We start from the raw sequence: 25,789 nt of genomic DNA on the forward strand, positions 1-25,789 counted from the left end.
CAAAGAAAAAAGGCAGACCAGGTGGTCTTGCATTAGGTTGAGTCCATGTGTTACAGTACACAAGGACCCAGGTTTTAGCCCTACAGTCCCAACCTGCAGGGGGGAAGTTTCCTACAGGTGAAACAGTGTTGCATGTGTCTTAATTTTTCTATGTTGTTATTTCTTTATTTCTCCAATAAATAAATAATAATTAAAAAGGATTAAAATAAATGGAAGAATATGGCCATTGGGAATGGTTAAGCTTGGAGCCTTATAGTCAGTTATCCCCAGCAATGATACTGTCTCAAAGGGGAAAAAGAAAAAGCAGGAGGTTTCCCAGGAGAAGTCATCTGCTGGCTTTCGAAGGAAGTATCTAAAGCTCTATACACATTTCTTTGATGTGAACAGAAAATACAATGAGTAATCTACACAGTTGTTCTGGACTATTTATTTCCTATGGTATCATGAACATGGCTATTAAAATGTTGTCTTTTATTCACTGTATCAAATTGAAAATTGGAATTTAAAAAACCTGACCTGGATGGTACAGGAATGGATTTGAAGGCCTATTCATTGAGCCTAAGTCCCCACATATTTTGTTTTTGCAAATTGGGATGATCTGTTGAATTAGAGGAAATGCTACCAGGTTGCAAAGTTCAAGGAATGTTGCTGCATTATTCAGGTCACATATGTCTCTCCAAATTGAAACTGTTTTCTTATGGGAATTTTAATATTGTGATTTCAAATCACCACCATGTGTGTGTCAACGTGGCTGAAGATATTTTAGTTGTGCATCAGAGCATGCCTTACTACCATGATCTTTTTATACCATTTTATCTCTATCTTTGGGCATTTTATGCTTCTCTCTCAGAGAACTCCCATGAAAAATCCATTTGTCACCATCTTATCTTTATGTAGATAAGAAAATAAAAGAGAAGCCAAATTAAAGCCCAGAAAGGCTGTGAAATGGATTGTGCGCCCTCTAGTGACCCACATTCATTTCTCGCAGAGGCACTGAAAGCCTTTCTTGTGGTTTCATCATTTTAACTCAACATAAACTTTGTTGTTAAAACAAATGGTTCAGGGATTTCAGCTTCAGCACATCATAGTGTAAGATCACAGATTTATTACTATGCCAAGATTTCATCTATCATCTATCACTTAAATGAATATTTCTATTAACCTGCGTTAAGGTGATTTTCTTGCATAAGACTGTGTTTCAAAGGGAATTTCAATTTACTGAAAATGAAAAATAGGCTCTAGGCATCTGTGACTTAGTAGCATGTTATTTCCAGCCCCATGGCTCATGCCATTTTCGTCCACATGCTTTAATGCCTTTGCTTTCTAACTGATTCCTCTAATAAAGCTGATTGGAAATCCCAGAATGTGGGGGGATTTCTTTAGTTTCTCAGGTGGCTTGTCCCCATGAGATGTTCTTTTTGAAGTATCTTTGAATACATATTATTAGTAAATGTAGAAGCTGTATCTTTTTAACTGTATTATTTTTATTAGTGATTTAATAATGATCAAGATGTGGGATAAGAGGGGTACAGTTCCATACAATTCCCACCACCAGAGTTCCATATCCCATCCCCTCCATTGGAAGGCTTCCTATTCTTTATCCCTCTATAAGTATGAACCAAAGAACCTTATGGGGTGTAGAAGGTGGGAGATTAGGCTTCCATAATTGCATCTCCACTGGACATGGACATTGACCAGTCAGTCCATTCCCCTAGCCTGTTTATATCTTTCCCAAGTGGAGTGGGGCTCTGGAAGGTGGGGTTCCAGGACACAATGGTGAGGTTGTCTGCCCAGGGAATTCAGGTTGGAGTCATGGTTGAATCTGCAACTTGGCGGCTGAAAAGCATTAGGATATATAGCAGAACAAATTGTTCAGTATCAGAAACCTAAAGGTAAAAAAGTAGCAGATAAGATTTGGGGTCTTCATGTTGGAAGAAGTTAGGTATACTCTAAGGGGCCTATGACTTCACTACTTTTTGCATGAGCCCCACAGATAACATGCAAGTGGGCTAAAAGTATTGTCTGGGATGATAGTGTCAGAGTTGGGAATAGAACTGCAAAGCTGCATCAGGGGAGAGAGTAGCTCCCAAATACTGTTAACTGTAAGCCCTATTTATCTGGCCTCGGGCCTATTATCTGTTCATGTTTCGTACAGGAGCCTGTGTAACCTTTGCATCCCTGAGCTCGCATTCCATGGTCATAGCTTGGAACATTCTGGGCTGCACTCATTTCAGGAGCAGTCCTCCATGAGTGGCAGAGTATGTTGACCCAGCCTCTCTCTTCAGAGAATGGGGCAGTCCCTACCATCGTTGTTCTACATTGAGGGCAAGGTCGTGTAGAGGCCCGCAAGAGGGTTTATGATGTTGTTCTTGATGGAGATGACCAGTAATGGTGGAGAGAGGGATCTGTTAGAGGCCTAAGCCTATCATATGGGAATCCCAGGATTCCCTGACTAGGGCCCTGGATGACGGGGTATCCTGGTAGTAAATAAAAGGGCCATGATTGTTATCTGCCAGTTTCTTGCCCTTATCTAGCTTTTGCAGCCGTTGGCTTATCTGACTAGGTTAGACTTAAAAGTGATTGAGGGAATTAAAACAGGGAGTGGAAGAGGATTATATATAGGTCTTAGTAGAAACTATTTAAGTACTTTATGGTGTCTTTTTTAGGTCTTTCTACTTGCTTGCTGCACTTATTGAGTCATGGTAGACCACTGCACACTTTTACTTTAAGGTATATATTTCCCCTAATTTATGGATACATATGCCCATGTGCCCTATCCCATGGGCCCTTGTCTATATCTATGTTCTATAGCTTTTTTAGGAGCTACACCACCAGCCAAAATAGAATTAAGGAGTCTTGTGTCCTAGGAAAGGTCTCACCAGAGTAATGGAGCTACAAGGTTGACATCACAGGCCTGTTGTCTCTGGACACAGTCCCAAGTGAATCATGCTGATGTGGCAGTGGTTGTATTGATTTGTTTGAGATAACTATGTTGCATTTTAAGTATCAGTGTTGTCACTGTATTGTTAATGATTGTCAGCTTTTACAAATTAGGGGGTAAGGTGGTTAAAAACTACATTTCTATAGCTCGCGTTAACATTTTAGTTAAGTTTTACTGTTTGCAGAATAGTGATTTTATAAATCAACTTTTAATGATTTTTCTCTGGTATATTACTCTAGGAGTATGTTTTCACAACTACAAATGTGTGTCACCAAACCTAGCAACAAAGGTTTATTGAGAAAGAGTATCTTTATAGTTTTATTCAATTGAGTTCAACCAGCCATCCTAGAACATAAAATTACTATCACTGACATGTAGCCCAAGGATTTCTTTTTTGTACATATTATAGTTTAAAATATTAAATCATTAGGTTTGTATCCAAAGGCTTATATTTTTATTTTTTTAAATTTATTATTGGATAGAGACAGAGAGAAATTTGAGGGAGGGGGAGATGGAGAGATGGAGAGCCAGAGAGACACCTGCAGCCCTGCTTCACCACTTGTGAAGCTTTCCCCTTGCAGGTGGGGACCAGGAGCTTGAACCTGCATCCTTGAATACTGTAATGTGAGCTCTTAACCAGGTGCTCTACCACCTGGCCCCCAAAGGCTTGTATTTTAAAGGCAATAGTTTTATAAACACTAAACTTAGAATGGGGTTTGTCATAACCGAAAATGGAGAAGGAACACAATTTTAAGTTGCAATTTTACATTTTGATCTAGAATTGAGATTGAATCGCTTAAATTGGCATATTTTAGGGCAAGGTAAATGACACAGAAATTGATTTTTAGTACCTTTTAAATATGCATTTTATTGCAATCTGGAATCATTAAATTTTACTGTACTGAGACATTATTTTGCAAGTGATGTGTTTACGTGTACACATAGCAACTAGAAATGCATTTAAGCTTGCAAAGTAGATGGTGCAAATAGATTATTTGAGAGCACTGTTCACACTACACACTGATACCAACTGTAAGTGATGTATTCTCGTGTGTCATTATTTTCTTGTCCTATGTAAAGTTTGTTAAAACATTTTTTTTGTTGTTTGCAGTAACCAGGGATAATAGCATACGTAGACCTAATTAAGTTTGATCAATAGATGAATAAGCCAGTGCCATCAAGTTATTAGAGTGGAGTGCAAGTATGCCTGTCCTCTGCTTTGTGTTTCAGGTCTACACACTTTAATTAATGAAGTAACTTTACATTTAATGCAGTATTTTAAAAAATACTTATATATTCCAAAAATATTTGCCACAGATTATCTCTGAGACTCCATGCCTGCATGATGAACCTACTATTTCTGGTGGATTTTTTTTTTCTCTTGGTAGAGACAGAGAAGTTGAGAGGACAGGGAGATAATGAAAGGAAATTGAAAAAGAAACCTGCAGCCCTGCTCCACCACTCCCCCCCCTCCCCCCGCATGTTGGGACCAGGGAATCAGCCCAGGTTCTTGTGCATAGTAATGGATGTGCTCTACCAGGTTCAACACTGCCCATTCTCCATTTCATTGCTTTGTTTTTCCTTCAGTTGCCACCACAGTTATAGCTGTTGCTTGGTGCCAACACTATGATAGGAATCTACTGCTCCCAGTGGCCTTTTTTGCCCATTTTTTCCTCTGTCCCCTCTCTATTTTATTACATAGGGCATTAAGAAATTGAGAGGGGAGGGGGAGGTAGAGCAGGGGAACAAAAGATAGACACCTTCAGAACTGCTTCACAGATCTGCTCCTGAAGCCTCTCCCTTGCAGGTAGGTTGTGGGAGCTTCAACCTGGGTCCTTGCACTTAGTAATGTGTGCACTTAACCTGGTATGCCACTGCACAGCCCCACATTATTTATTTATAAAATGGAAACACTGATAAGACCATAGGATAAGAGGAGTACAATTCCCACCACCAGAACTCTGTATCCCCTCCCCTCCCCTGATAGCTTTCCTATTCTTTAACCCTCTGGGAATATGGACCAAGGGAAATTGTGGGATACAGAAGGTGGAAGGTCTGGCTTCTGTAATTGCTTCCCCGCTGAACATGGACGTTGACAGGTTCATCCATACTCCCAGCCTGTCTCTCTCTTTCTCTAATGGGGCAGAACTCTGGGGAAGTGAGCCCCAAATTTTAAAGTTATATTTTTATTTATTTATTATTGGGTAGAAACAGAAATTGAGAGGGCAGGAGGGAGGTGGAGAGGGAAAGAGACAGAGAGATACCTGAAGCTCTGATTCACCACTTTTTTTCCTCAGGTGGCGCCTAGGGTCTTGAGGCAGGTTCTTGTGCACTGTAATGTGTGTGCCTAACAAGGTGAGCCGCCACCTGGCCCCCATTGGTTTTTAAAATGTCCTTGTTTGTTGGTCTCTCATTATCTGTATGTTGGATCCTTTGTTACTTGCTCTTAGTCTAAGGGCTGAGAAATCAAGATGATTGAAAGTTTCAGTTTTGTACTACTGTATAAGTACATACTGGAGCCACTGGAGCTTTGAAACTTTCAGTTTTGTTATGTAAAAATTGAATTTAAGGGCAATCAGATATCCAGTGATAAGTTTAAGAAGCAACATAAAGACTTGAATTCCTGATTAAAACTGGAGACTGCTTTCAGTTCAAATTTCTCACCATACCATTTTCTTTGAAACAGACAAATGTGGACATTTGCACATGTATCTCAGACTTTACAGAACTGCTCAGCACCTGGATCACTCAACTTCCCTTCCTTACAAGAGAAAACACAGATTATAAAAAAAAAAAAATGGCCCTTTGTAAGGGTTTATACATACACTATCCTGACTCGAAGAGCACTGACTTGTTTTATTCTGGTTAAGTAGGATATCCTATTGAATATTATTTTGTAATTTTGAAAGCATAATAACAGCCATATATTCAGCATATGTCAAAATGCTAGAGAAATTTTTTGGCACTAATAAGACTGATACTGAATTTTATTTGATATTTTATAAGACATCTGATTCAACTGTAATTTGTATTTTTATCAATTTTGAGATGCATGTTAAGTGAAATCTTTAAACATCAGGGACTTTTTTCTCGAGAAGGAAGGTAGAAAAGGAAATAGTGAAGAGACTGGTCAGGAAAGTCTTAAGTGAATTTGTAAATCTCAGATTATGACTTGTTTATTTATTGGATAGAAACAAAGAAATTGAGAGTGAAGAGAGAGAGACATGCAGACCTGCAGCACTTGTTTTTTTAATTGTTGTAGTTATTATTGTTTTTATTGACATCATTGGATAGGACAGAGAGAAATGTAGAGAGGAGGGGAAGACAGAGAGGGGGATAGAAAGATAGACACCTGCAGACCTGCTTCACCACCTGTGAAGCAACTCCCCTCTGCATCACTTATTGTGCGGCTTCTCCTAGGTGAAAAAGGTAGGGTTGATCCTGGGTCCTTACACACGGTAACGTGTCCTCAACTGGGTTCTCCACCACTAAGACCCAGATTATAGTGTTAAAGAGGAATAAGATTCCATTAAATTGTCTAGTTTGCAGAGAATGTCCATATAATCATATAGTTGAAAAACTGTCTCCTCCTTTCTGAACTCTATTGATTTATTAAAAATAGAGCAGTTATTTTATCCAGAAACCATTCTGGTGATGAAATCAAAAGTTAATATGAATGCTCCATCTTAGTTTAATACTTTCTTTTAAAAAATTTATTTTTTTTTCCTTTTTTTAATATTTATTCCCTTTTGTTCCCCTTTTTGTCTTATTGTTGTAGTTATTATTGTTTTTGTTATTGATGTTGTAATTGTTGGATAGGACAGAGAGAAATGGAGAGAGGAGAGGAAGACAGAGGGGGAGAGAAAGATAGACACCTGCAGACCTGCTTCACCGCCTGTGAAGCAACTCCCCTGCAGGTGGGGAGCAGGGGGCTCGAACCGGGATCCTTGTGCCGGTCCTTATGCGCTTAACCCACTGCGCTACTGCCCGACTCCCAGTTTAATACTTTCTAAAGCATTCACTTGAGGGAAAATTAATACAGACTAGCCCATGTAGAGCCATGTAATACAATTAGCTGTGCTGTAATATAGCCAATCTCATATAATGTTACAGTAGGACAACTTAGTCTTTTTTTTTTTTTTTTTTGAAAGGAGAGAGACTGGAAGCATAGACACTTCGTACTTGTATATCCTGAGCTCTGCCTATTTGGAGACCCCACTGGTTACAAAACTGACAGCTTTAAAAACACAGGTCTTTCTTTTTTGTTTAACATACCCCCTCTTCTTGTCAATGTACGGTATTTGCATGCACATATTTCCACAGAGATACAAATTTAGTCCTCCAGTTTTAACAGAAATGCAGTGAACATAGTTTGTTTTGCCATTTTGGGAAACGGGATCTGATGACATGACATTGAGTATAGTTGTATAACATCGTAAGGAAAACCTTTGACCTTCTGAATATGTGCTTTAGATGCACTTTTCCATTTTGTTATTAGGAAACTCCCCCAACCTAGGTTTCTTTTAAAAAAATAAGTACAATTTCAGGAAAAAGATTATATTCTCTAGAACCTTTGCAAATAGAAAATAATAGAAGAAATTATTTCTCCGGGCTATGAGAATGTACAGATTTGAGTTTGGTATGTACATAGTGAATGCATTTCTAAAGGCAAAATGTCATTCCACTGCAAATCTTGAGGGAAAAATGACATTTTTGGCTATATTTTAAAATAGAGAACCTAATATTCAATAAAGGGAAGTCATACTGTGGATATAGAATCAGAGCCTTAAATGAGAAATAAGCAGTCATCATAATGTTATTGGAGAAGGAGGATTTTAAGTTAAATTTGACTGATTTTGTGGGCTCTATTAATATCTAGAAGCACTTTAAGCACAGAATGAATTGGATTCTGAATGGAAGTTGAATAAGTAGAAAGTAGTAAACTAATTGACTGATACGGAGGTTAGACACCTATTTTGAGTGACTTCCTAGATGCCAATAAATTCACACAGGTTTTTGTGAAAGTTTTGAAAAGAAAAAATATATACATACAGAATCAAATATTGACATATAGTTGAAAACAGTACTTCTTTTTTTTTCTGGAGGGTTTTTGAGAATGAAACTGAATTGCAGCTTTACAGCACCTTCAGCTGGTGATGAAATGCCCAGCCTCCGGTGATGTGCAGTGTCTGATCGAAACTACCACTGGCACAGCTCCAGGGAGAGAAGGTAGTTCCTAGTTGATAAACATACTTGGCTTTAGACCACTTGCACATTTCAGCAAAGGTATACCTAAAAAGGACTCACTCGCTGTCTTAGTATCTTGTGTATGGGAAGCATAGAAAGTGATGAGGTCGTAGCAGCTTGATTGGTAACAAACAAATGTGCAATTCCTTCTTGGAGATCGGGGTCTGGGTGAGTGCCAAGGAGACCTGGATGATTTTGGTGAAACCAGTGGTCTCATCTTCCCCTTATCCCTCTCCTAGCCATTGGTAAGCTAAAGAGATGGGGTGCATATAGGTAACATGTCAGAGGAGCTACAGTTACCCCTCAGGGTTAATGGTACATGTTGTCATAGAGTAAGCGGACTCACTCTATATTGGGATAGAAGAAGCATTTTAGCAGTGAAATTGTATGCATATGATTGAACCAGTAACCCAAATGGGAACAATAAAAATAACCTAGAAGTAAGACCAGGTAAGAATTTCTTAGGAGTTTACACCCTGGGAGAATTGACTATCGGCTCTATTGTCTAAGGAGTGACATGATGGATGAAATGTGGAAATCACAGGGCAGCAGTTGAGAATAGTACTAACTCCTTGATTGTTTACTTTATTCCATCCATCTCAGGAAGGAAGTGTACCTGTCAGTCCACTCAGAACTGCCCTAAGGAGGCAAAAAATCCCTTTTGAAAAACTTGGAAATTAAAGGGAGAAGTGTGATCACTCCCCAATCCTTATTATAAAAGGACATTTCAAAATCATTTTGTTGTCTATTTCCAAATTTACAAAATCTGACCAACAGTAATCAAAATTGAATCTGGGAGGTCTTCTCTGTAGGGTTACACAGCCTGTTGCCTAACTTGATGTGAATGATTATAACTGCAGTCCAACTGGGGCCCAGACCTCCCTGACAGTCTTCAGACTGAGAAGGAAGCAGATGGTTACCATGGTATTCACTCCACAAAGCCTTCATTGTGTGGAGATAACTGATTTATTTGGTAGAGCCTCTAGTCTAGAAGCTGATTTAATCCAGATTTGTTGAAAAGGGCTTTTTTTTCATTGTATACCCTCCCTTCCCCCCAAAAAAAAGGTCACAGCGTGAGCTGAGCCCATTTTTATGACTAAATCATAGTTCAGTCAAAAGGATGCTTCAGTGCTTCCCCCAACCCAAGCCCTTGATACTCTGGATATTTTCGTCTCTTTATCTGTGGAGTATAGTATTACATTTGGTGCAGAATATGCCGCTTGTATGTATTTTGTGGTATAAGCAAAGGGATATTTCCAACTTGTAGATTTTCTCAAGAAGGCTGCCATTTTAAAGTATTATAACATTTTTTAAAGGAAAGTTTTTTGCCTTGATCTCAACTGAGATTCGTTTCTCTAATGCAAACATGTCTTTTGTGCTTCCTGTTTACATAAACTATATTCATATTGACTGTGACCACTTTGTGATGTAAAAGTTCTTTCAGCATAAGATGTCAAGAATTCATGTTTCAAGGTCGCGGTCATAATGGTTATTCAGAAGTATTTCTTGCCTGAGACTTAATAATGAAAGCATTAGCGGTGTTGGTGATGGTGGTGATGATGATCTTTGATCTTTACTCCAATCACATTGTTCCTGAGCTATTTGACAGTCATCACCATCTATTCCCACTGACACCATCATCTCCTTTCCATGGGACATCTTACATATTACATTTAAAAAAAAATTACCACCAGAGTTATTGCTGCCACTTGGGGATGGCACAGGGAATCCATAGCTCCCAGTGACATTCTTCTCCTTAGCTATTTTTACATTTTATTTGATAGGAGACACCGAATTTGAAGAGAGGAGGAGAACATAGAGAGAAAGATAGACACCTACAGATCTGATTCATTGCTCCCAAAGCAACCCCCCCCCCCATGCAGTTGGGGAGTTGGGGCTTGAACCCAGGTCCTTGAGTCTATTAATGTGTGCACCACCAATCCCCCCATACCGCAAAGTTTAATTCATCAAATCTTAATAGCCGTCTTTCTCTTCCCTTAGAAACAAGTGAGTTACTCTTCTCTATGGATAATCCTTGTGGCGTCCTTCCATCAGCTCAGCAGTGAAGGAGGGGTCTTTTGCTTTGACAGGCTCTGTTGTTGCTACCTTTTCTGACGGGTAACATTCTCATAGGAGTGAAGTGGTATCTCCTTGTTTTTCACTTCATTTCTCTGATGATCAATGACTTGGAGCATTTATCATATATTTTTTGGCCTTTGGATCTCTTCTTTGGTGAATATTCTGTTCATATACTTTCCGTGTTTGGATGTGAGTCATTTTTTTTTTTTTTTTTGCTGCTGAGTTTGGTGAGCTCTTTTTGTTATTAGCTTTTTGTCTGATTTGTGACATGTGAAGATCTTTTTCCATTCTATAAGGAGTCTGTGTGGTTTTTCGTTTGTCGGTTTTGCTGTGTAGAGATGTTTTTGTTTGATGATGCTCAATTGATTTATTTTTCTTTTAGTCTTCTTTGCAAATGGAAGTGTATCATTGAAGATGCCTATACAATTTAGATGGAAAAGAGTGCTACCAATATTTTCTTTTAGGTATTCTAGTCTAACATTTAAGTCCTTGATCCATGTGGACTTTTCTTTTGTTTGTGGTGAAATTCAGTGGTTCAGTTTCATTCTTTAATGGCTGTGTCTGAAAGGTTGTCATTTCAGTGCTCCAGAAACCCCCCTGCAGTAATAAGCAAAGGGCTTTATATAGAGACTCACAGGGATGAGTTCATGTTGTACTGAAGGAAATGCAAAGATACCTTTCTCAGTATATTCTACTTGAAAATATACTTAGGCTTGAGTAGGTGACTAGTGAGTATATATTGAATTCTTTTTGACTTAATGACTTCAAATCAACGTGGAAGAGAAAATATTTTAGTAAGGTACACTAGGCTTTTTTGTTTCAGTGAAAGCAGCCATATAATTAACTCTTATGGGGAAAATAGGTATTGCTTAGATACCTGCCATGTAGGAACCAATGAAATTCATTAATATTTACAATCCATCTTTGAATTAAAAATTATTGGCATACTGTAATACTGCAGTTAGGAAAAGATTTCTCTGAAAACAAAAGGATAGAACTTAAGAGTGTCAGACCCAATAAATAAGGTAAGATGCAGCTACTGAACAATTCTCCTTGTATTTGCAATATAAAAAAAAATGAAACACAAAAATATGCCAAAGGAAAAGAGAAAAATTGAAGGGCTGAATAGTGACTCACCTGCTTGAGCACACGTGTTGCAATGCTCAAGAACCCAGGTTTGAGCCCCCAGTCCCCACCTGCAGGGGAAAATCTTTGTGAGTGATGAAGGAATGCTGCAGGTGTCTCTCTCTCTCTCTCTCCCTGCCTCTGTCTCCCCTTACCTCCACCACATCTGGATGTCTCTATCCAATAAATGAAGATAATTAAAAAACTAAAAGATAAAAATAGAGAAGTAGCTAAACTATCTCTTGGCATATGTGAGAACTATAGCTCTTATCATTGTGAGGCAGTGGAGATATATCTTGAGTTGTAGGTATGGCATAGAAGTGTAATTTCATAATTTACAATTTTATAATTTTATAAATCACATTACAAATCACTAGTGATGATTGTATTAATTTTTTTTGAAGAACTAGAAGCTCCTGTGTTAGGGCCTTTGTTCCTTAAGTGTCGGCTTGGAACATTGATCAGTCAAGCCTTCTATATTATGATGAACTAGACTTTGCGGTGAAAATATCATGGCGAACAGGATTTATGAAATCCCTTCCCTATGCTGCTAATAGACTGAAATCACTTCCGTTAATTTTGCCGAGTCTCCATCTTTTTAAAGAAACTGAGAGCAACAGTAATTCACCACTCGCAGTTTTAGAACCACAACAAAACAGTGTTTCGGGGAAGCGCTCAGTTTTGGAATGTTGTTAGTTTAATATTAAAACAGTAGCCTGAAGCTGGTATGAAACAGTCTTACATTACTCTAAATTCTATAATTTGAGTTCAGGAAAGTGATTTATAAATGTTTGGTAGTGGAAAATTGGCTTAGTGATATTTTATGTGACTAAGTTCCCAATATTTTAGCTTAATTTCTTTCAGTGTGTCTTGAAAGTCTAACATGGAAGTCATGGCATCCTTTGCATTGTATTTTGCATCATTTCAAATTGTTTTGGTAAGAGAACAATTGTCACTGTTATATTCTTGCATATCCATATTTTCTTTTTATTATTTTTTATAGTGACTTCATATTAATTTGCAGAACTACAAGATAATGAGTACAACTATGTGTCATTCCCTCTGCTAGAGTTCTGGATCCTCAATCCCTCCATTTTAAGCTACAGCAGTCCTCCCAAGGTTGCAGATATGGGCTAACTATTATTTCAACAACTATCCATCTATATTTGTATATATTTGTCCATTTTTCAAGGTCCCATCTTCTCTGCCTTTCCAAGTCATGCATACATGTATAACTATATACAAATATCTCTCCCTTTTTCCTCCCCCCCCTCTGTCCTTATGGAGTTGAAGTTCAACGTTTTCTAGTCATTTTCTCCCTATCATTATCTTTATTTATTTATTGTATAGCGACAGCCAGAAATTGAGATAAAGGGGAAGATAGAGAAGGAGAGAGAGAGACACCTGCAGAACTGCTACACGACTCTGGAAGTTTGAACCTGAGTCCTTAGGCATTGTAATAAGTAATAAGTGCTTTCAACTAAGTGCGCCACCATGAGGCCCCTGTAATTGCTTCTCTGCTGGACTTGGGTATTGGCAGATCGATCTATACCCCCAGCCTGTTTCTGTCTTTCTGTACTGGGCTAGGGCTCTGCAGAGGTGAAGTTCCAAGACACATTGGTTAGGTCATCTGCCCAGGGAAATCAGGTGAAGTTCCAAGACACATTGATTAGGTCATCTGCCCATGGAATCATGATAGTGTCTGCTACTTGGTGGCTGAAAGATGGCAAAGATCTAAAGCAAGACAAATGTGTTAATAAAAAGGAAACACTAAGTAGGAACAGAGCAGATGAGAATAGGGATCTTAGGGTGGAAAGAAGCTAGTAAGTTTATTTTAGGCAGATTCCTAGGGGTCCACAAATATTGTAGTTTTTGCTTGAGTTTCATAGCTAACATGGAGTTGTACTAAAATATTGTCTGAGGAGATGGTGTCAGAATAGAGAGAAAGGCTGGGAATTTGGATTAGGGCAGAGAAAAGCTCCCATTGGTGGAAAAAAAATAATGGATAAAATTAACTTCATCTGATTTAACTGACCCAGGGTGTGTGTGTGTGTGTGTGTGTGTGTGTGTGTGTGTGTGTGTGTGTGTGTGTGTGTGTGTGTGTGTGTGTGTGCGTGTGTGTACCCATATATCACAGGTATACCCATATATCACAGGAACCTATATACCTCTGATTCTCTGAGATTGGTCTGAGCTCACAGTTCCTGGTCACAGATGGGAACATTGCAGACTGCACTCACTTCAGGACCAGTCTTCCTTGAGGGGCAGGGCAGGATGCCACAGCCTCCCTTCAGAGACTGTTGCAGTCCCTACTATTGCTGCTTTATGGTGACAGCAAGGTTCTGGAGAGGCCCTCAAGAGTGTTTATGATTATGTTCCTGATGAAAGTGATCAGTGTGGTGGTGAAAAGGTTCCATTAGAGGTCTAGGCCTATTTGTGTGGGGAATCCAAGGATTCCCAGACTAGTGCCCCAGGTGGTGGTTGGTCTAGTATTACTCATAAAGGGGCAGTATTAAGAGAGCCCATCTCTTGCCCTTATCTAGCTCTGCTAGTCCTTTCTTTATCTGAGGACTTTAGACTTTCTCCCAGTTGTACCCAGCCAGAATTAGGTTTTTGGGGTCTTTCTACATTAGGTCTTTCTGCTAGATTGCCAAGCTAATTTGGTCTAAGGCTGATCAATTAGAGACTTTATGATGCCTTCCTTAGGCACCTCTACTATAATTTCAGGCTTATTAAATCTAAGTCTAACCACAGATGACTTTAAACACTTTCACTTCCAGTTATATAATTGCCCCTTGCTTATAGATACATGTACTCATATACCCAATACACTAAACCTTGTCCTATATCTAGTATCTGTAAGTTTATTAGACAATGTGTTATCTAAAGTGGAACTAGGAGGTCTCATGTGTCAGGGAAGATCTCACCAGATTTCAGGAGTCGAGAGGTTGGCATCTCAGGCTTGGTTTCTCTGGCTTCACTCCTCAGTAAGAATTCAGTTGCAGCCTAACATGGGTGGCCACACTAGTCGCAGTGGTTTAGTTAAGGCCAACAGTTGTAGTATGTTGGTAAGGCATCAGAGAGAAGAAACATCTAGAAGTATGGGCATCGTCATAGAGGTTTCAGGACTAGGAGAAATGAAGATCTTAAGGAGAATGGGAAAGGTTTCTTGTAGTCTTAGAAAGAGTTTAAAATAGCAATAGGTATTATTATTATCAGGTTAGTTGGGAGTTTTTTTTATGAAAATCCAGTGGTTAGCATCTACAGTAATACTTGACCTCATTATGATTTTTGCCCTTTAGTGGTCTCTGGAAATCTCTGTATTTTAGATACTGCCAAATGGTTTTGATCTGTCAGACCTAAAGTTGTAGTTCCCTTAGATATTTTAAAATATATATACAGATGTGTTTTTAGAGCTCCTTGAACAATTTAAGTCCAGTGTCAGATTTTGGCATATCCGTATTTCCTACTGATAGAAACCCTTGAAGAGTCAAATGTTAATCCAAACACAATAATGGTAAATCATACACTATCCTCTAATGCAGCTAAGTATAGGACAAGTTAAACATCAGGTATATTCTTGTATATGCCAAGAACTAGTGCCTATGTTTGAATGCTTGCCTGGTGATGTTGGAACATGGAGTTTAAAGGGAAGTCCTTACTTCTTGTATTTTTTTTATTCTGCATCACATATTTCTTATCAAAATTCAGTGAGTCACTGATTTTTATGTCAATTTATATATTTTGTGTCTGTTTCCTTGAATAAATAATCAAATTAGGTTTTTATAACTCCCCGTAGTTATTTGGAATCAATACTCTATTTCCATTAGTTGCATATATGTCTATAATGAAACAGTATTTGAAAACAAAAGAGAGGATGATTTTATTTATATGGCAGCATAAAAGCTTACTCAGAAATATAGAGATCTGGAAAATCAGGTATTGTTTTTAAGCGTAGTTTTGTAGCTCTGAGTGTTATGTACTGGAGCACTCATTGGCTTGTATTCAGCTGAATTTTGAGATAGTTCACAACGTTAGAGACAACCTTATATATCTATGCATGGTGCCTCATATTCTTTCTCATGGTAGATATTTTCACATGACTATATAGAACTTTCACAAAAATAGCTTTAGAATTCTTATATGATACCTGCATTCTCAGAATATTTATTCTTACAGGTAAGTTGTAAATGTCAAACACTCCAAACTGCTGATTGTGACTCCACTTGCTTCCAGTCAATGTACCATAGTATCCCTCATGGCTGAATCTTATGTCCCTGTGATCACTACACTGTGTTTTAATGGGAACCACCTTCTGAATTTGCTATTTTTAAAGTTTTATTCACATATTAGTGAAAGACAGCAAGAACAACTTTCAGGCACATGTGATGCTGGGGATTGAAAGGAGACCTCATGCTTGTAAATACAGTCCTTTTATGCACTATGTAATTTCCTCAGATGTGCCTTAAAGGTTTTTTGTTTGTTTGTTTGTTTGTTTGTTATACATACTTCCCTGAAAGTATAAGAGGTACCTTGTGAGATAATACTTTTTTAACCAGTGCTGACATTTTAGCAGAGACTAATGTCATATAGTAGATTCTCTAGAGGTGATTGCTACACAGAGATGAATGCAATGACCTCCTTGATCATAAGATTCTAAATCAAAGCTAATGCCATATTTGAGCCTTCATGCCTAGGAAAAGAGTAGTGCTATTAACAGCGATAGGAACATCAGGCAGGAATCTCAGATTGGGAGGAGAATGATAAATGTGGAGAGAGTCCCCCCCATAGAAGTAAATCATAATCAAAAGTAATGATCTTTATTCTTTCCTGTCTTAGATTGGATGTCGATATGACTGAACTACATAGCTGGATTACTCGTTCCGAAGCTGTGTTGCAGAGTCCTGAGTTTGCAATCTACCGAAAGGAAGGCAACTTCTCAGACCTTAAAGAAAAAGTCAACGTAGGTTTAATTTTTTAGAAGTACTTTCTGAGCTTGCCATTTATAAGTTTTGCTTTGTATTCTGTAATTATATTAACATCAAAACAATTGAAGAAATATGGCATAATGCTTTTTAAATATGTCTTTGGAATATATTTTAGGTGTCAAGTATAACAAGAGACTAACTTAAAATAAAAAAAAAGAAACCTTTCATGGTACTGCCATTAAGTGAACCAGAATGATTTTCATGAGCTTTCACATTATTTATCTGTACGAATTTTATTGCATCAATCATGTTGATTTTCCTGCAAATATTGTTCTGTTTCCATGAGGTAGAAATTTACTTTAAGAAGTTTACATAACAGGTAAAGAAGAGAAGGGTAAAGAAAATGTTCATTTGGTAGAGCACACCGATTTTGTATGTGATGTGTTGCAATAGCCAACTAATTTTACCTATAGGCTGTCTTACCTCTATAGTGTTTTTATTTAATCTTTGGAGATTTCCAGTTCAAAAATTATAAATTATGTTTTATTTTTAGAAATTCAGCTTGAGTTTGCGTATGAGTATTGCAATTGAGTATGCACTAATTGTCCTCTGAGGTTGGAACTTTGGAAGAGAAAGACAGGTGTTCTAGGAGTGTGATCCATTGCACTACATGACAGTACAATGGACAGCAACATGGACTCTCTTTGGAATGTAGAGTGATGTTGAGGTTGAGTTCCTTGTCTCTATCTGCCTGTCTTGTCTTCTTGTCGCTATATGTATATATGAGTAATAAAAAACGGGCAATGGGTACTGCTTAGAGCATGTGAGGTGCTTGGTGTATTCTCTATTGCTCACAAAAAATAATATAATAGATTCGTATAAATAATATATTTGGGCCCCTACTTATACTCTCATTGTCTTCAGAGTTATTCTTTATAGTTATTAACGTTTGTCACAAAATAGATTTGCATTTTCCATATATTTATGTATTACATTACCATAATTGATGATTCTAAGTTTTTTCGATATTTATTGTAAGGGATGATTCACTGTCTTTATCCTCTACTGATTCATTACAATTTTGTCCTTGACAATAGGGAGTTTTATAATTCATTTAATATGAACTGCTTCATCTTCATGGACATTATAAGTGCTTTGATTTTTCAATTTAGACAGCATAAACATCTGTTTGGTGCATATAATTGGAACTACTTTATAAGAGAATTTCTAACAGTCAGAGTAAATATTCTACAGTGTGCAGACACAAGAAACAAATATCCCAGTTGTCAACTAATTTCATCTATAGAGCTGCCTAACTTGTGTATTATTCCTATTTTATCTTAGGAGATTTCCATTTCAAAAATTATTAATTATATTTGGTGTTAGAAATACAGAATGGCCTTAGGTACAAATTCCTACTTCCTCTGAGGTTGGAACTGCAGAAGAGGAAAACAGATTTTCTAGGAGAAATTTATAGTTGATGCTGCTTAAAGGGGATAAACGCTCCTATAAATGACAGACTATGGTAACATGTATCAGTAAAGCAAAACTATGGTCATATTATGGTCTCAGTTATCGAAATAAGCAGAATAATGAACATAGTAGATAGCTAGCAAGTTTTTCCAACTTGAAGCTATCTTCCTTGCTAGGATTTTTTGAGGTAAATTCTGTAATGATTTCCTTGGAGAAAGAAGTACCTTAATTGCATCTCCAAGTTCAAGTGGCCTTTTTTACTACTGAACAAATGAACTGCCTTGGGCACATGTTTTACTAGCTAATTTAAAGCTTTTCCAAATGTATATATGCAGTCAACTTATCAGACATCCCATTTCTGTATGTTAAAACAGCTTTGATTAAGCAGAAAAATTGACCTCTAGCTTTTCACCACCAGGAATGCAATAATTTCTTGTTTGTATTGTGCTACCTACAAGTAATTTGGTTTGCCTCTATAATGTCAGTAGTGACAGGCTGAAAGTAGTGAAAAGTACATTATTTGAGTGATTTTTCTGATGCCTCATGAGTCACCTTTATCAACTTGTAGTCTCATATTCTGAAATAAGAGCACCATTCTTAATTGCCTACTAAAGTTGTACATGAAATGATTTACTTAGACATTTCCTTCAGGAGATATATATATATATAATTCTTCAGAGTAATAAATAGTAATGATGATGTATGTTCAGTTAAGGCATACATTAAATTTTATTACTTCTTGACCTGTCACTTTATACAAGTTATTTGGAACACATAGGGATCTATCTCATGAACATGAATGATACTCAATATGTTTGGCATACATTAAAAATGGTTTAAGTTCACCCTCTTTTATTATTACCAGGGACGTCAACATTTTTATCATAATTTATGTAAAAGGTAAGGTCTAGGGACTTACTTATTTCATATGATTCCTGAAAAACAACTGTTAATGACTGTCCACTGGACTGGCCTTTCTGACCTAGTTGTTTTTTAGTGTCTCTGTCTCTCTCTCTCTTTCCCCCTCCCCCTTTCCTCTCTCCCTCCCTTCCTTCTCTCCTTCCCTCCCTCTCTCTCTCTCTCTCTGCCCCCCTCCCTCCCTCTCTTCCTCCCTTCCTTCCTCCCTCCCTCCTTCCCTCCCTCTCTCTCTCCCTCCCTCCCTTCCTTCATGTGTGTATCTCATTTATATATATATATATATATTCAAAAATACAAAAGGATATCACATTTAACACCAGAACCACCAAACAACTTTTATTCATTGTAAAGTCATCTGGTGACTGAGAATCCGTGTGTATGTAGTACGGGGTTTTGATAAAAGCCTCTTATTAATTCCCAGAAGAGCTTGGGCTCTTTGTAGAAACTATTTGCTTGCACTCATACTAAATCTTCTTTAAACAAGTTATTTTTTTGGAAGGCATATGGCCAGTCATTCCTGCATTTTCCTTATGTGTCAACCACTTTGAATATGGATAGCTTTGTTCATCTTCATTTTTCTCATATCTTCATCTCTGTAGCCTCCTGAATTTTTTTCTTCTAATAAGACTGTGTTGTCCCACACTTCCTTCCAATGGCCACTGAAGCCCTCTTCAAAGACAAACTCTTTTTTTTCATTTTAAATTTTATTTATAAAAAAGGAAACACCAACAAAAAACACAGGATAAGAGGGGTACAACTCCACACAATTCCCACCACCAGAGCTCCATATCCCATCCCCTCCTCTGATAGCTTTCCTATTCTTTATCCCTCTGGGAGTATGGATCAAGGGTCATTGTGGGATGAAGAAGGTGGAAGGTCTGGCTTCTGTAATTGCTTCCCTGCTGAACATGGGTGTTGACAGGTTGATCCATATTCCCAGCCTGCCTCTCTCTTTCCCTAGTGGGGTGGGGCTCTGGGGAAGCAGAGCTCCAGGACACATTGGTGGGGTTGTCTGTCCAGGGAACTCTGGTCGGCATCATGCTAGCATCTGGAACCTGGTGGCTGAAAAGAGAGTTAACATACAAAGCCAAACAAATTGTTGACGAATCATGAACCTAAAGGCTGGAATAGTGCAGATGAAGAGTTGGGGGGTCCTCCATTTTGTAGATTGTTAGTAGCCATATTTTAGTTATAGGCCCAAAGGGCCTCTGGATATACTAGTTATTTTTTCTTTCTTCCCCCCCCCCCCGAGCCTAAAATCTGATATAGCCTAAAATCTGATATGCAGGTGGACCCTAGTTATTGTCTGGGAAGATGATGGCATAGCTGGAAAATGGACCAGAGAGCTGAGTCATGGAAAAGAGTAGCTCCCAAATATGGGAAAGGTGTATAGATAGTGACTGTAAATCCCATCGATTTGATGTGATCTGGGGCCCATATTCAGCTTAGGAGCCTATGTGACCTCTGCATCCCTGTAGATCTGAACTCACATTTTGTGGTCATGAATAGGAATGTTCCAAGCTGTCTCAATATCATGACCCATCTTCTTCAGGTGTAACATAGACTACATTGTTCAACCTCCCTTCGGAGGATCGAACATTCTCTGCCTTGTTGATCCAAGTTGAGGGAAAGGTCCTATGAGGGCCCGCAAAGGGTCTATTTTGCTGTTCCTTATAGAGATGATCAGTAACAATGGAGAGAAGGATTTTTTGGAGGTCTAGGTGCATCATGTCTGTTTGGGAATCTCAGGTCTCCCCAAATAGGGCCCCAGATGCTGGGATGGCCTGATAGTGACTAAAGAGTCATCATTAAAGTGTGCCAGTCCCTTGCCCTTATTCAGCTTTTGCAGTCCTTGCTTTGACAACGGCAGCTTGGGAGTGAGTGAGGGAAGTATAATAGGAAGTAGGTGAGGAGGGTAAGTCTAAGTAGACACTTTCATTATGAACTTTATACTGACTCACTGCAGATTATTGTGTACTTTTGCTTTCAGTTATATACTTTGCCCTAATTTATGGATACATGTGAACATATGTCCTATCTCACCTGGTCTATATCTAGGTTTTAGGACTTTGTTATGAAGTGAACCACCTGGAATGGAGTTAGAGAATCCTATGAAAGGAAAGGTCTCACCTGAGTAATGAGACTAAAGGGTTGACATTCTGTGCCTGACGTCGCTGGACATAGTCTGAAGTGAAGCATGCTGAGGTGGTACTCATTGCTTTGACTAGGCTGGGATTGGTGGATGTAATATCATTTGGTATGAATTGAGAGAAGCATGCAGGAAAGTGAGCCTCACCCTAGAGGTTCCAGGACTGGGGGAAATATAGGCTCTATAGAGGAAGCGGGAGGTTCCTGTTGTCTTAGGGTTTAAGAAGACAATAATAGTTATTGCTATAATCACATTATTTGGTAATAATTATTTGGTGAACTTTGATATATCCTTTTGTTAGGATTTGTTGTATCATACACAACATCACCATAATCTATGTCCTTTGACATTATTTGTATGTAATTGTGCAGCCAGTTGCTTCTGTTCTACCTGGTCTAAGCTTTTAAGAGAGTCAGTATATCAAAGACTCAGCCTATGGTCTGTGCATTAAAAAGTTTGAGAGGAGTCAGTCAATCAATTTTTCCCTTCTCATATTAAATAGTTATTTATATGACTACAAATTAATAGGAGTGTACATAAACACCGTTCGACCACCAAAAGACTGTCTAATCCCCACCCCCACCCCTGCCCCGTGAAGCTGAACATCTACCATCACCCTCAACCCAGGGTTTTTACTTTGGTGCCCTATTCCAAATTCAGTCAAATCTTGCTTTCCCTTTCTGTTCTTCTTTCTCAACTCTGTTTATGAGTGGGATCATCCCATAGTCATTTTTGTCTTTCTGACTTAGCTCACTTAACATAATTCCTTCTAGCTCTATCCAAAATGGCTCAATAAGGTGGGTTCATTGTTCTTAATAGCTGCATAGTATTCCATTGTGTATATATACCACAGCTTTCTCAGCCACTCATCTGATGTTAGGCACCTGGTTTGCTTCTAGGTTTTAGCTATTATGAATTGTGCTGCTATGAAGATAGGTGTACAAATACCTTTTTGGTTGGGTGTTATGGAGTCTTTGGGGTATATTCCTAGGAGAGGAATTATTGGGTCATATGGAAGGTCCATGTTTAGCCTTGTGAGAGTTCTCCAGACAGCTCTCCATAGAGGTTGGAGAACTCTCACAAGGCTGGACATGGACCTTCCATATGACCCAGTAAAGACAAACTCTTTAGCCTTCCCATTAGTATCCTGCATACTCAGTTCATTCATAAGTGAAAAGTGATTTTATTCTTAATACCATGAGCACCCCTGGCTTTCATACTCATACTCCTGTAGAATTGATAGTTGTCTTATTTCTGAGGCACTATTACAAATTTAGATGTGTGCATTTCCAGCCTTAGCTTTTCACATGAATTCTATGCCCAGCAAATACCTAGCATTCACCATTTCATTATAATCTTATTGTCTAGGCTGCTACCAGGTTCACAGTTTTGTCCACTCAGGTTGTGTCTTAATCCGAAATACTCTCAGTTCCCATAGTCTACACTGCTACTTCCAAGATTCCCATTCTCCTCCTCTCTCCTCTATTGTATAGCTATTGTCAATTTACCATTGCATAGGCTGTCCTTCCTCCCTCCTTCCCATGTCTCTATCCCACCCCTGCCCACCCCCTCCCTTTCCCCCCTCCCCCCCACCCGTTCCACTCCCTTTTTCCTCTACCTCCTCACTCCTCCCCTACCCCACCCCTCCTCCCCTCCTCCCCTCCTCCCTCTCCTCCTCCTCTCCTCCTCTTCCTACTCCTTCCCCTCCTCCTCCTTCTCCTCTTCCTCTGGCTACCTCTCCTCTCCTCTCCTCTCCTCTCCTCTCCTCTCCTCTCCTCTCTCTCGCTCTCTCCTTCTCTCTCTCTCTCTCTCTCTCTCTCTCTCTCTCCCTCTCTCTCCCCCTCTCTCCTCTGGGCTAGGTGCCAGCACTAGGACAGTTACCTGAGAATATGCTTTGCTGCTTGTGGAACACTCCCCCTTAAGCTTCTTAAGCTTAAGTACTATATGCACTTAACTAGGTGCACAACCTCTGGACTCCATTCTTTAACAGATTCTCCAAAGCTCATTCTTGAGCTTTCCATACATTTGTGGTGGATTTACTTTCTCTTCAGTTTTTCTCAACAGGTATTTCATGTTTTTATTTGTTCAGATCTCCCCAACTTTTGCCAGCTTTCATCAGGGTTTACCTTACCTCCTATTTTGGTTAAAACAGCTTCCCTACAGTCCACTAGATTCCTGCTTATACTTCTTTTCAGCCTTCATTTGTGGAAGTTTGGGAACTTTGGCTAGTGGGTGCTAATTCCTGTGTATTGTTTTCTTCCTTGGCTTACAGGCTGTCACCATCTACTGATTTTACTTGGTCCTTGCATTTCTAGCCATTTGGTTCATCTATTTTTCAAATGAATATTTTTGCCAATATTCTGTCCTACCTCATTCTCACAAATTTTATCTATTTTTTATAACCCTGAAACATACATATTGGTCTCATGTCTCTCTAGAGAAGCCCTGAGAAATATTTCTAATGGTCTAGTAGACAACTTTAATCGAATCGGTTGCTCAGAAAGTTAAAGTCATTATCTACATAGTTCACCTTTCTGCTTTTCCTTTCCTTTCCCTGTCCCTACAGTCTCATCCAGAAACCTAAACACGAACTATGTCATGGGTTTTCCTCAGCATTCTGAAGTCCTTTGTTTGACAGTTCAATTAATCTCACTTCCATAACAGTTCTTGAAACTGTCTGATTCCCTCAATTTTCACCAGTATCCCCCTAGTCAAAGGCGATATTGTGACTTGCTTCTGTTTTAGGTGACCGTCCCTTTCTGATCTTCCCTGCCACTTAAGTCATTTTATTTAGAAGTTTTCACATAATTTTTTACCAAAGTGAGCTTGTTATATCCAAATATTACCTTGTTGAACCCGTGTTTATTAGGTTAGGTTGACAAAGGAAACACACAGCTGGTTATACCTAGAAGTTAAGGCACTGCTTGGCGCTTCTGTATGTTGCACTAGCATTTGCATTTTGTCTGTGGCATTCTGCTGTTGAACATGAACAATAAGTATTGGTAATGCCAGTATTAGACAAGGTCGCTTCATGATTTTGAACTACTAAGATGCTAACAATTTTGTAGTTGTGTATAAATACTCAACAAATCAGTATTTTCTGGGGCTAGGAGATTATTCATCTAGTTGAGCATTTTGTCATTCCCAGGGACCTGGGTTCGAGTCCCTGACTAACGCATAGGGGAATCTGCTTTGGGAAAGCTCATGAGTGGTGGTGCTGTGCTGTGACATCTCTTATTCTGTCTCTCTTCCTCACTATCTCTTTTTTAATTTAATTTTCGTTATAAAAAGGAAACATTTACAAAACCATAGGATTATAGGGGTACAGCTCCACACAATTACCACCACCTAACCATATCCCATCCCCTCCCCTGATAGCTTTCCTATTCTTTATCTCTCTGGGAGTATGGATCAAGGGTCATTGTGGGATGAAGAAGGTGGAAGGTCTGGCTTCTGTAATTGCTTCCCTGCTGAACATGGGTGTTGACAGGTTGATCCATATTCCTAGCCTGCCTCTCTCTTTCCCTAGTGGGGTGGGGCTCTGGGGAAGCAGAGCTCCAGGACACATTGGTGGCGTTGATGGTCCAGAGAAGTCTGGTTGGCATCATGCAAGCATCTGGAACCTGGTGGCTGAAAAGAGAGTTAACATACAAAGCCAAACAAATTGTTGACGAATCATGAACCTAAAGGCTGGAATAGTGCAGATGAAGAGTTGGGGGGTCCTCCATTTTGTAGACAGCTAGTAGGCATGTTTTAGTTATATTCCAAAGGTTCTATGGCTATACTAGTCCCCCCCCCTCTGAGCCTGAAATCTGATACGCAGGTGGATCCAAATTATTATTACCTGGGGAATGATGTGATGGCTGGAAAAAGGACCAGAAAGCTGGATCAGGGAAGAGAGTAGCTCCCTAATATGGGAAGGGTGTATAAATATCGTTGACTCTAAACCCCATTGATTTGATCTGATCTGGGGCCCCTATGTGACCTCTGCATCCCTGTAGATCTGAGCTCACATTCTGTGGTCATGTGTAGGAACATTCCAGGCTGCCCCAATATCCCAATATCGACCCATCTTCCTGTAGCATAGAGTATGTTGTCCATATTCTCTTTGGAGGATGGAACATTCTCTACCATTGTTGATCCAAGTTGAGGGAAAGGTCCAATGGGGGGGGGGTCCTAAAAGGGATCTGTTTTGTTGATCCTGATAAGAGATGACTGGTAACAATGGAGAGTATCCCATTCTTTCAGTGTTTCTACCCTCTATTTGAACAAAGAGTCCACTGCCAGTGTTAGAATAATGCTGGCATGGAGGCGTATCGATAACCATTGTGAGAAAGAAATATTAAAATTAACATTTTATTTTCAATTATCATTTTTGGAGGGTTAATGATTTATAATACAGTTGCTGACACCTGGGTACAATTTCTTATCTGTCCCTGGTAGTGTCTGCAATACACTCCAGTATTTTCTGTGTTAGTCCAGAGGATGAATAACCCCCATTGTCAGTAAGATGCTAGATTAAGTTCCTTTACTAATCATAGCTTTAACCTCTCTACCTTCATTGTACCATTTTAATTAAAATGACTATGATGCCCAGTTTTAGAATTGCCTCCACTAAGAGCTGGGCAGTGTTGCACCTGGTAGAGCATAGAAGTTAACCAAGTGTGAAGACCCAGGTTTGACTGTCAGCAGTGGTGGAGTGCTGCAAGTTTACCTCCTTCTCTCTGTCTCTGTCTCTGTCTCTCTCTCTTGTCTTTCAACATTTTTCAAATGAAAAGGATACAATATATAAATTCCTTTCTCTACTTTCTCCCATTATCTAATTCTGTGGAATGCCTCTCTTCTTTCACTGTCCTCATCACCTCACAGAAACCCAGTTCCTTAAAACATTATGTTGGGGGTCTATTACGTAATGAAATTGTATGCACA

At 38.9% G+C, this 25,789-nt stretch overlaps 1 protein-coding gene across 7 annotated transcripts in view; it reads left to right on the top strand.

Moving 5' to 3' along the window:
- Window positions 1-25,789, top strand: part of DMD (dystrophin) — a 2,449,111-nt gene that overhangs the window by 888,863 nt on the left and 1,534,459 nt on the right. For all 7 annotated transcript variants that reach the window (XM_060182733.1, XM_060182732.1, XM_060182735.1 and 4 more), the window contains one exon: window positions 16,232-16,355. In XM_060182733.1, the coding sequence (XP_060038716.1) occupies window positions 16,232-16,355 (124 nt within the window). The remainder of the gene's footprint in view (window positions 1-16,231; window positions 16,356-25,789) is intronic.

This window comes from Erinaceus europaeus, chromosome X (genome assembly GCF_950295315.1).
Source record: "Erinaceus europaeus chromosome X, mEriEur2.1, whole genome shotgun sequence".
Lineage (NCBI taxonomy): Eukaryota > Metazoa > Chordata > Mammalia > Eulipotyphla > Erinaceidae > Erinaceus > Erinaceus europaeus.